At 52.9% G+C, this 11433-nt stretch overlaps 1 protein-coding gene across 1 annotated transcript; it reads left to right on the top strand.

The window, feature by feature from the left end:
- Nucleotides 1–682: 682 nt before the first annotated feature.
- Nucleotides 683–8288, top strand: MYMK (myomaker, myoblast fusion factor). Its single transcript, XM_050908102.1, has 5 exons — nt 683–817; nt 3219–3333; nt 5788–5936; nt 6959–7075; nt 8142–8288. The coding sequence occupies exons 1-5, from the start codon at nt 683–685 to the stop codon at nt 8286–8288; spliced, it is 663 nt and encodes a 220-aa protein (XP_050764059.1).
- The last annotated feature ends 3145 nt before the right edge of the window (nt 8289–11433 follow it).

The following is an 11433-nucleotide window of genomic DNA, read 5'->3' as shown; positions in this document are numbered from 1 at the left end:
AGGCACGCGTAGCAGGCGTTAGATGCTGCATCACACGAGCTCCCCGATGCCTGTGCTCCGCTAGAGCAGGGCCACCCACTCCAGGTCTGCCCTCGCAGGGAAATAAAAGGCAGATTTGGAGCTAGGTGTGTATATGTCAGGTACAGCAAAGGTAGCACGATACGTCCTGCTGTTTTAAAAGCCTCTGGCACTGGCCACACACCAATTCTTCCCTACTTTGTGCCAGTGTGGAGCAGCGGAAGGTTTTTCCCTGCCAGGCTTGCTCCAGCAGCACTGACCCAGGCTCAGTGCAGGGGCAAGATGCAGAAGTAGGGTGTCCCCATGGGGAGCAAGCAAACCTGCAGTCCGCACCCACTGTGCACCCAGATCCGACACCCAGCACAAGGCGTGCAAAGACGACATTCCCCTTCACTCCTCTGGAAACACCCGGGGCGATATCAGGGGCACAGAGCATCTGCCGCCAGGAGCCGCCGGCTGCGTCAAGAATTTCGCTGTTGGGGAGAGACGGGAACGAAGGGGGCGGCTGCGGCGGCGGCGGCGGCAGCTGTTCCCTGCCCGCAGCCCTCCCGGCCATGCAGGGCATTTAAATTTTAAAGCACGCTCGCCACGGCTGTTTTCTCCACTGTCCCCGTCCAGCTCGCAGAGACCTTGTCCCCGGGAGCTGCCGACCCACGAGGCACCCATGGGTTCGCTGGTGGCCAAGCTCCTTCTGCCCACCATCAGCACTTTGGTCTTCCTCCCCACCATCAGCATCGCGGCCAAGCGGCGCTTCCACATGGAAGCCATGGTTTACTTCTTCACCATGTTCTTCGTGGCGGTAAGATGTCCCCATACCCCCTCCCCCCCCGCGTGTTTCATCCCCCTGAATGCCCCCTGCATCGGGTGTCCACTAGGAAGGGTAGCTGGATCTCACCCAACAACAGCGAGCGTGACCCCCAGAATATCCATTTTCAGTTATTTCCCACCATGTGCGGTGCTGAGTAGCTGATTCTTCAGTTTAGGATGTCCTAAGGGGTGGCCTTACATAGATTTAATGGTGTTTTATGATTGTGAGGTTAGGGAGAGGGTCTGGGTGCAAAGAGACTTGATTGATTCGCAGTGTTTTGGAGCTGGTTTTTCTCTTTGTTTTACAGCTGGTAAGTGGCCATGTTGAATTTGGGGTTTAAATTGTATCCAGAGTCTCTTGCTATGCTTCTGTCATTTTAGCCAAAAGCACGTAGTCGAATTATTGATTTTGCAATTGCTAACTGGTGATGGGAGCAATGCTGGAGTCAGGGGAGTTTCTGCACTGGGAAAGGAAAGGCTAAAACATGCTGCCGAGCTATCAAGAAAAATAATTATTAACCCTCCACCTTGGCAGAGTGGTTTGAAAACGTGTGTTTCACCAGGCTCAGAATTGCCCTGCCTTCCCTCGCGTGCGAATAACGAGTGGAGAAAGTCAGTTGTCTGTACATACACAAAATAATTCATATTCCTGCTCCCGGCAGTATGCTGCCCTCCGCTTGTATTGCTGCTAAGTGCCACCGTACGCACATGGGTTGAGCACCTAAAGCAGCATTCCCACTGGAAAAAATCTCCTATTTAACCCCACGGCAATGCTCTGCTAAAGAATACGAAGGAAATAGCCCAGCAACCCAACTAATATTGCATTTACCTGTTCTCCCCACCCATCTCAAGGCATCTCATGAGGGTTGTCACATCCCTTGCACAGAGACAGAGAAACTGAGGCAGGGAGTAGATAAAGGACCTTCCCGGTGTGAAAAGCTCTTCCACAGCAGCAGGGCTCTGAAGCAGGCCAGTCTCTTATTCCTAAGGATCCACCATTTAAGCCTCCAATTAAAGCACAATGCAGGGGGAGAAATTCTGCCAGTTCCATAAAAACTACAGGACTAGTTAATAAAAATGTCCCAACCGAGCCCCCCACCAGCTCCCCCGGGGAAGCCAGACATCTACGATTTCATTTCGCACCGGTTTTGTGTCTGCTCCACCTCCCCGAGAAGTCAATAGGAAAATTGGCATGTGTTTCGACGGGAGGTGGAACAGGTCCTCGCCGAAGAGATTGAAGAGGCAAAATATCTGTGCGTGGGGAAGGGAAGGCAGCTGCCAGCATGGTCGGGGGGGTAGGAAGGGCAGCAGCTGCTGCTGTTGCCTTTCTTGTAGCATCCCACTCCTCCTCCCCCAGGAGACCTCATCAGAGCAGTGAAAGCATATGTCCATCGCAGACAAGTGCTGCGATGCCGGCCAGAAACACGCTCTTTGTCTTCCACCCTTTCTTCCCCCTGTCTCCAGACTCCCTGAACCCAATCTCAAACAGAGAAAAGAATTACGGCCATGGTGCAATCTTTTCTAGAAACTGAAGCGAGCCAAAGGACTTGCAGCAATTCCCATTATAAATAATATCAGCATCCCCGCTGGGCCATGACAGCGAGGTTTGTTCCAAGGGCGTCCTGCCAAGCAGTGAAGGGACTTCAGAAACAGCGAAGCACGCTGGTGCTACCACTAGAAAACTCACAGGGCTGAGTGCTCGGAGGAAAAGGCGAGCGCCAGGCAAACACTGGGAGCATTCCTCTGATTGCACTGGAAAACTTCTCTTGCCTTGGTTTGCATTTATGTTGCATGACAATGGTTTTTTTTGCAAATAACCTAATCAATGAGCTAATGGGCAGGAACCAGCAGCTTTTAAGGGAATGCACTAATGAGTGAATTCCCCAGTATTCAGACTCTGGCCATATAAACCCTATTTAGCCTGGACAGGACAGTGACCTGGCATCCATACACATTTCATCAGGACACTCATTTTGAATTGTTTTACAAGAATCTTTCGCAATTAGAACCATAACCCCAGAGCCCTCCTTCTGCTGGAAAGGACGTCCCCGCACTGCCTGCAGCTCGGCTCGAAGCAGCTTGGTCATCAGATTGCAAATTCTGGCACAGACCAAGAGGCAAACTAAAGCTCGTCCACAAATAATTTGTACTAAGAGAGAAGAATGCTGTTTCTGAGGCAATTTGCGATTGGGAATGGTGACATTATCTCTCAAATATATTCATTACTGGATATCAGTGACCCTGGTGTATTTGAGACTGTTCTATTCTGGCTGGCCATCCTCTCACCAGCCACGCAAAGGCTGTTTCAAACCAGTTGATAAGAGCCTTTACCTTACTGGTCTGTGGGTAAGGAACTAGTTTTCTAATGCTTTTTTCTTTTTTTTTTTAAATAGATTTACCATGCATGTGATGGCCCCGGCTTATCAGTGCTGTGCTTCATGCGCTATGATATCCTGGAGTACTTCAGCATCTACGGAACAGCCCTGTCCATCTGGGTGTCCCTGATGGGTAAGCACTGGTCACTCGTGGTTCCTACACAGCACCAGTGTTTGCAGGGCGGGCAGGATCTGTCGGCATCGCTGGTGGGATGGTTAGTGGGTGCAGTCCCCAGAAATGCTGTTGCCTTTGAGCTCCCATCTGCAAGACTTAGCTCTGAGACTGTCTTTTATGGAAGTCAGCCTGTGCTATGGTTTAATCCATTTTTATCTCGTTCATGCCTTGGAAAGTCATTGCTTTCAGTGGGGTCCAGACACACATGAAAACTGTCCTGAGTGGTAGCTGGGGAAGTTTTGCTCTTGGCGATAAACAGCTCTGGTGCCGGGTATTTGTGTTAGTCGGGTGTTCCTCTGCCTTAACCAGCTTTTATGCGTGTCCTTACAACAGCAGAATTATTTATTTCAAATTGGCAAGTAAGACATGCAGCCTTGTGCTTTAGTTCAAGGCAGGACAGTACTATGAGATGACTTAGTTTGAAACCTCATATGTCAGGGAATCTCCCATTTCTCTTCATTTTCCCCGTACTGAGCCCATCAGCTTGTCCTGTCCTGACTTGGGGGCATTAAGAAATGCAGAATCTGCCACTTCCCTTGGTAGCATGTAAATTAAAGTGGTTTAGTCAAAAGAAATATATCTTCCTAGTTTATCAAAAGCCTAGTCTGGGCTTACAGGAAATATTAGCTCTGTTTAGAAAAAGCAGAAATGTATTTCACTTCCTTTTTATTAAAAATCCTGACCCTTGCCCTATTACTCAGTTTTCCTTTTCCCACATTCCCTTCACTCTCATTTTTTCTCATTTTGTTCCTCATTTGCCACTGAAACAAAGTATAATAGAAATGAAAAAAAATACGACAGAACTAAAGAAGGATGAAAACGTCAAACCTATTATTTTCCCATTTTGTCGACATGTTTTTTGGAAGGACGTGAGTATTTCTGACAGGAGAAGAGAGTAGGGTAAGGGGAGAGAGATGAGAGGACAGTCACTTTCCAAAGGCTTTGCTCAACAGATTCAGACAATCTCTAGCAGCCGCACACTCAGTCCCCGCTCCAGCCAGGCAAGGTCCCCAGCCCTCCTGATGCTGAACTGGGGTCACCACGCTGATGTACAGCCCCAAAACACCCACAGGACTTTCTCCTCTGCCCCTCGGGGCTCCAGGGATGGTGCAGGACCTCAGGCCGGGATGGGGGAGCTTCTGCAGCCCCTGAGCCCAGCACGAGCCGTGGGGCAGCATCCCCTCCGCCGGGCACAGGTTCATCCCTCCTCCCTTCGCCGCTGAGCAGCGCAGACAACAGCATTCCCCTTCCAGGGCATGCGACGGGATAAATCTTCCATGCAGGGAAAAATGAGTGGGGAAAATATTAACCTTAGAAATGGCTCTGTTCCCCCCAAGGTGCAAGTCCCAAGGTGGGCTCCCACACTGTCCATGGCACTTCAGTGCTCTTTCTGCTTGGCTAGAAAAGGCAATGAGGCAAATCATCTCCGAAGGGCATTTTCAGTAGATAACAGGAGTGTCAGGGTAGGTCAGAGCTGATCCAGACACTTTGGCTCCTTGCAGCAAAATTCGACTTGATTGCTTCATTACTGCATTCAAAAACTTTGCAAAAAAATACAAATCCTGGACTACAATGTTTAAAATATTGACCCGCAGGGAAACAACAGAGATTAAAATGCGGACATTATCCCTTAGCCAAACTCCCTATAAAACCACGATCCAAGGACATGGAAGGTGTGGTGACTGAAGCCCAGGGAAGCCTCTTGCTGTGGCTTGTAAAGCCCGAGCGCACATGTGCGGACGCAGACCCTCGGGCATGCTTCCCGGAATGCAAATCCAGGACAGCCATAACACAGCTGTGCGAGCTGGAAAAGCATGGAGCCCACTGGGATCCATAACTTTTATCAGTTATTACCCCGTTCTGTGCTAAACAAAAGCCTCTAATAATTTACTCGCACTGGCAACTTCCAGCTTGCAAACCTCAGGCAGGTGCCGGCATGGCTGGGCAGCCCAGTCCCCATCGCACCAGTGAGCACAGTCCTACCGGAGCAGGGTGATGGAGGTTGCATTGGGGTGAGCCGGCAAGTTTGGGAGGGTTGGAGATGTAGGATGAACCCAAGAGCGAATGGCGGGCTCACTGGGTGCAAGCGTCTTTGCAATCGCCTCTGACTTCTGGGTCGAGGCAGGAAAAGGAAATACAGGTAGGAAATCTCCTTTAGCTTCCACACGCAACACTGAACATAAGACCCCTAAAATCAGCTCCTAGACCCACCACTCAGATGCCTCAGGATGGTTCGCTTTGCCCCCGTGTGCCTCAGTTTCCCCAGCTGTGAGGCATAAGAAGGGCAAACCAGACCTGGATGCAATGCTGAGGGTCCCCAGGGCAGGCGGGACAGACCCCAGTAAGGCTTTAGGGGAGCAGCCGAGGAAGGGGGTGGGTGAGCTGATGCTCCCTGTGCTTGGTGCCGCGCAGCCCTGGCAGAGTTTGACGAGCCGAAGAGATCGACCTTCGTCATGTTCGGCGTCCTCACCATCGCCGTGAGGATCTACCACGACCGCTGGGGCTACGGCGTCTACTCGGGACCCATCGGGATGGCTGTCCTGGTGATAACCGTGAAATGGGTACGTAGGGAAGGGCACCGTGCCGGGGCTTTGCAGAATGCTCGTGGTGGGGAAGGGGATGAGCCCTGCACGGAGGGGTCCAACCTGTGCCAGCGGTTTCCTCCTCGAGGTCTGGCTCTTGCAGCACAGGCCATCACGGTGATTAAACAGCACTTCTTCAACCGGGCAGAAAGCAGGCAGACAGCAAGCAGCCTTTGTGATAAATGCCAGATTCGATTGGTCTGAGCAATCCACCACATCTCCTGTCCCTGCGTTTCTAATCAGGAGGAACGTATTTATGGAGTTTTTATGGCTACTGAGAGGCAGAGGGGTCTGGTAAACTGCCCCGGCGTCGGTGGAAGATGTGCATAAAATGCGGTGATAAAGTGGGAAGGAATCTGCCTGTAGTCTGCCTGAATGTGGCTGGGACAGTCGGGCACCACGCTGCAGCCTGTGCCCCGCACACAGCGGATGCTGTGGACCCAGGCGGGAGCACGGTGACGGAGCCATTGGCAGGAGCGGGCACGGCCGTAAAAGGGAAAGGCGAAGGATTCAGTGATGGGGCACAAATTGCAGGAAGATGCTGCTGAGCATCATGGAAATACAGTGATGCAAGTCTCAGCTACATACTGTCGCTAAGCCTCGTCTACCACCCGGCCGGCAGCTAAAAGCAAGTGGCCACGATGGGGAGGGGATGGGCAAGGAGGGGACCAAGGTACAAGACCACCCTGTGTCCCCCAGCCTGCAGAGGCTGTGCTGGGATCCGCTCTCCCAGAGACCGGGTTTGTGAGGGCACACACTTCCTGAGGTGGGTTTGGGGCTGAATATTAAGAAAACAGCATTATGATCAGGAATGAAGCAGGAGGACCTGTTGCAGCACGCAGGCAGAGGTGCTTCCCACGTGCAGGCAGACCCCGCAGCCTAGGCAAGCCGGTCTGTGGGCTTTGCGTGGTTTTATTTCAGCATTCATGGGATCTTTTGGATGCAGAGCAGCCAGCGAAATCCGGGTGAATATGCTTGGTGTGCTCTCTCTTTCCTTCCAGCTACAAAAGATGAAAGAGAAGAAAGGGCTCTATCCAGACAAGAGCGTCTACACCCAACAGATCGGTCCTGGCTTCTGTTTCGGGGCGTTAGCGCTGATGCTGAGGTTCTTCTTTGAGGTACCTGTTTGCACACTCGATCACCCTGACTTGACAAGGTGTAAAGGACATTACCAAGATAGGAGACCTCCCACTTCGCACCACTGGGCTGCATCCAGCCTTGGACAAAACCCAGCTCAGGTGTGGGTCTCTGGGGTTGGTGTGCTGGGGTCTGGTGGCAGGGATGAGGGTCGCTTCCTGACTGTCCCCATCCCAGCGCCTGGCCCATTAACTGCGGTGTGGGCAGGGACAGATGTGACAGCAAGTGACACGCAGGGTGATGCTCGTTCTCTTTTTCCCCCGTTAAGTGAGTCAAAAGGACATGGGCCATGCTTTCTTCAGCCGTACGTGGTCCTCAAAATAGCTTTGTCAAATGCAAGTGGGGTTTTTTGGAAACTGGGCATGGGTGACTTAAGGACACCTCGCAGAGCCACGGCAGGGACTGGATACGACCCAGGCACGGCCGGATCCAAAGCTGGCTCATGCCAAAGAAAAGACTCTCAGTTGACTCCCAGGGGCACTCGATCCCGTGTTTATAACCTTTTGCTCTTGCCGCTGGCCAGTCCGCCCATCCTGTGCAAAAGGGTCCGTCTGTCCCGCGCAGGGAAGGTGATAACCCCCCGACACAGCTGCCGGTCACGCCTGTGCTCAGCCCTGCCGTTACAGCTGCTCTGTGCATTGGGAGCTGCTAGATACAACCTCACAGTCATCCCCAAGGATTATTTTTCAAAGCATTTAGTAATTGCAAATTCTAGCAGAACATAAAAATGTCACTTAGCAGAAACCGCCTCCCCCCGTGCCCCGGCCTCGCTGCCGCGTCCTTTGCGGGGTAATGAAACACTTCATTCAAGAATTGGGAAATGTGCAAATTGGAATGTGTTAAATCCACTTTGCTTTTTTTTTTTTTAAGGCTGGAAATCCTTTCTTCTTTGACAGCAAAAAGAGGCAGAAGGCTCAGGAATTTTTTTTTATTCCTTTCCTTTTGGCTACTTGCAGAAACCTAATGTTTTGCACCTAACGCAGAGCCCCCCGGCACCGCTGCTCCCGCAGCCCCGGCAGGTCTCACTAACGCTCTCCCCGCTTGCAGGAGTGGGATTACACCTATGTGCACAGCTTCTACCACTGCGCCTTGGCCATGGCCTTCGTGCTGCTGCTGCCCAAGGAGAACAAGAAGGCCGGGAGCGCCGGGACCCCTGCCAGGCTCGACTGCTCCACGCTCTGCTGCTGCGTCTGAGCCGCCCGTGCGAGCGGGGCACTTGATTTTCTGCTCCTGGGGCGATGCAACCAAAAGCAAAATGCCTGCCCGCTGCATCTTCCTCTGGGACACCGGCATCTTCTCCCACCAGCTCTGTGCACGCCCCGGGCTTTTCCTCCCTGGAAAGTCTTCACCTTTCCACCATCAGCCCTAGCAGAGGTTGCGCTTCCAGTTTGCTACATACCCGTACTTCTCCCTGGAGAAGCACTTGTCTGGGCTGCAACCCTCAGGAGACCCTTGCACTCTCAGGCCATGTCACCGCCTGCGTTGTCCCCCGCACTGGCCCTGGAGGACCCGAGTTGTCCCCTCCGTGCGGGTTTGCCCAGCCTGAGCACACGGGGTTTCGTTTGCAACGCCCAATTAACAGAACCTGTATTTTTGTGAGATATTTACTATTTTATTTATGCATTCTCTTGATGTAAATAATATATACTAACAAAGACTTTGCAAGTGCACAACGCCAGCATTTCTCAAGCGGCGCAAGAAACGTTCCAGCTCAGGTCCCGCTCAGTCGAGGGCAGATGCCAGCCCCAAAGCAGAGCTCTGGGCACGGCCACCCTCTCCCCTGCCCACAGCCCCCACGGCCTGGAGGGAGCTGCAACATTGGGCACTTTGTCCTTGCAGACCTGCCCGGGCGGCGCAGGCAGCAGGTGCCCTTGCCGAGAGCCTCATTAGTATGGAAAGTCCATGGAAAATTAGAGGCAGAGAAAAGAAGCTCCGGGAGGGAGGGGGAGGGCTGTAAGCCTATAACATCTCCTCTAACAGACTATTTACTATAGCAGAAGTGTATGATTTATTTAGACTGTCTGGGAAAAACGCCAAGACTATATGTCATGGACAATTAGAGCAGTATTGATATACAGTGATGTCCACAGAAAGCCCACATTAAGCCTGGGTTCCTCTGGAAGAGAAATCCACCCCGGTCATTCATCAGAGCAACTTCCTGCGACGGGGCAACAACCAAAACTGAATGAGCTTCCAAGAAAAATATAAATGAATTATGAACCCCCGAGCATCCAAGAGTCACTGGCAAGCGGTGGCACAGCTGATGCAGCTGCACGCAGAGGCAGCGCTAGCAAAGAGTTTTCAAAGGGTTCACCAGCACCTAAACCAACACAGCACACCCAGGTCTTTTTCAGCATCCAGCCCCTGGGATGTTTTGCAAGATGCTCTGAGGGTTTGCATGCCAACACTTTCTCCATTGCTTGCATGCTGATGGAGTGCTTTGCCACGTGAGGACTGCTCAGGGCATCCCCAAAAAACAGTCCCAAGTGCTCCAACTCCTAATTCAGAGCTGAGTGCAAGAAGCACCTCGGCACTGTGTGCAAGGGCAGGCTCCGAGGGTGTGCAGCCGCTTCCCGAGGTGTCACCCACGTGGGTGTCCCACAGCCAGGGCTACACTGGCTCTTGCTGAGCCACCCCGAGCTTGTCTCTGGGTGTGCATTACCCCACGTGCAAATACTCAACACTGACCCTCCCCAGGAGCTTGCCCGGCAGTGCCAGCAGCCTCCATCCGTCTGCACACCCTTTGCTGCTTGCTGCAGCCGCTGATCAGAGGCACCCTGACCCCCCCAGCTCATTTTGCAACTGTTCGGCGCCTCCCGGACTGCAGTGACATGCGTAACCTTGCAGCAAGCCCCGGCAGTTCACGGTCAGCGTGGGCATGGGGAGAGCCTTGTGCGGGTAAAGCGCTGGGAGGAGAGGCACTGCGTAACTGCAACGCTTTACCATGGCTGAGCAGGAGGGAAAAACGGTTGGCAAACCCCATGCAAACAAGGAGGGCACGTTAGCTAAGGCCCAGCTGAGTAAATGAAAGCTCCTGCTCCCACCTGCCATGTATTCAGGTGTTACACCAAAAAAAACTCAAAAAGTGTATTGCATACAATAAAATCCCAGGCAAGGTTTCCTTTTTCCCCTCTCCCTGCTGATGCCCCAGGGCACTGCTCCGACTGTGCAAACCGTCCATCCCTTTGCACCCCCGTGTGCAGGACCAGCACCCGCGCTCGGGGCCGACACGCAGCCGGGCACATCCGCAGGGTTCCTGCTGCAGCATCAGCCCCGCGCCGGTGACAGCACCCACTGCGGCAGGACCGGGCACCCCAACACCCGAGAGGAAGGTGCATGGGCTGAATTCGCTATCACCCGGGCAGGATATCCCCTGCAATACAAATGCAGGGAAATATTATAAACATTTACAGCAATGTAGACAAAACAGTCTCTTGTAACCTTTTAGCGCTGCCGAGAGCTTTGCCTGTAAGAGCTCTTGAGCCCCTGCCAAAAATTCTTGCTGTTTTCATAAGAGTAGGTGTTTTCGTCTAAGGTGCAGTCTGAGTGCTGTGACCTTTGTCATGTCTGCTACTGAAATTTCCTGCTTCTCTGTTATTCTCTTCTTTGGTAAGATGATATGAAACTCAAAACTTTTATTGCCCCTTTTAAAGCGTCTTTATAGCTCCCCGTCTACTTCATATACTGTCTTATTCTCGAATGCTGGGATATTACTTATGGGATCCGGGCTTGATGCTGCAAAAGGCATTTGGGTTTCATGAAGCCCAAACCGCCTGGGCTTTTTTAAGATCAGCCGGGGTGGAGGGCGGAAGAAAAAAAGAAAGAAAAAAGGAAAAAAGGAATGAGAGGGGAGGGACCGGGCTTTCCACTCCGGAGGCATCGGCATCTGCCACCAGCGCAGCGGCGGAGAGCAGTGACAAGGGCGGGCAGGAGCCTGCCAGCCTCCCTCCTGCTCCGTGATGCCTCCCCAGGCACAAAATCCCATTTGCTTTGTGTCTGGGCCAGCGTGGGGTGCCCACTGGCCCCGTGGGGACAGCATCACACGTCCTATCTTCCCGTGCCTCCATCCCCTGCCAGCTCTGCCCCAGAGCCGGCAGCTCAGATGTGGCCGGACACCGCAGTCGGTGCCGAATCCGGTGTGCAGTGGCTAGGGCACGTCTGCCCCAGAGCTGGCACTGGGGGAGTCCAGCCCTGCTCGGGGCACTCCTGCGCATCCCATTTCCCCGCTCGGTTTCGGCACTGGGACAGACCACATGAAGGACGTGCATCCTCAGGCGAGGGCTGATGCAAAGCCACAACAGCCAGGCGCCGGTGCCGAGGCTTCGTGCTCCCGTCCCAC

The sequence above is a fragment of the Gymnogyps californianus genome, chromosome 18, assembly GCF_018139145.2.
Source record: "Gymnogyps californianus isolate 813 chromosome 18, ASM1813914v2, whole genome shotgun sequence".
In the NCBI taxonomy this organism is placed as follows: Eukaryota; Metazoa; Chordata; class Aves; order Accipitriformes; family Cathartidae; genus Gymnogyps; species Gymnogyps californianus.
This window is presented reverse-complemented; position numbering and strand designations above follow the sequence as displayed.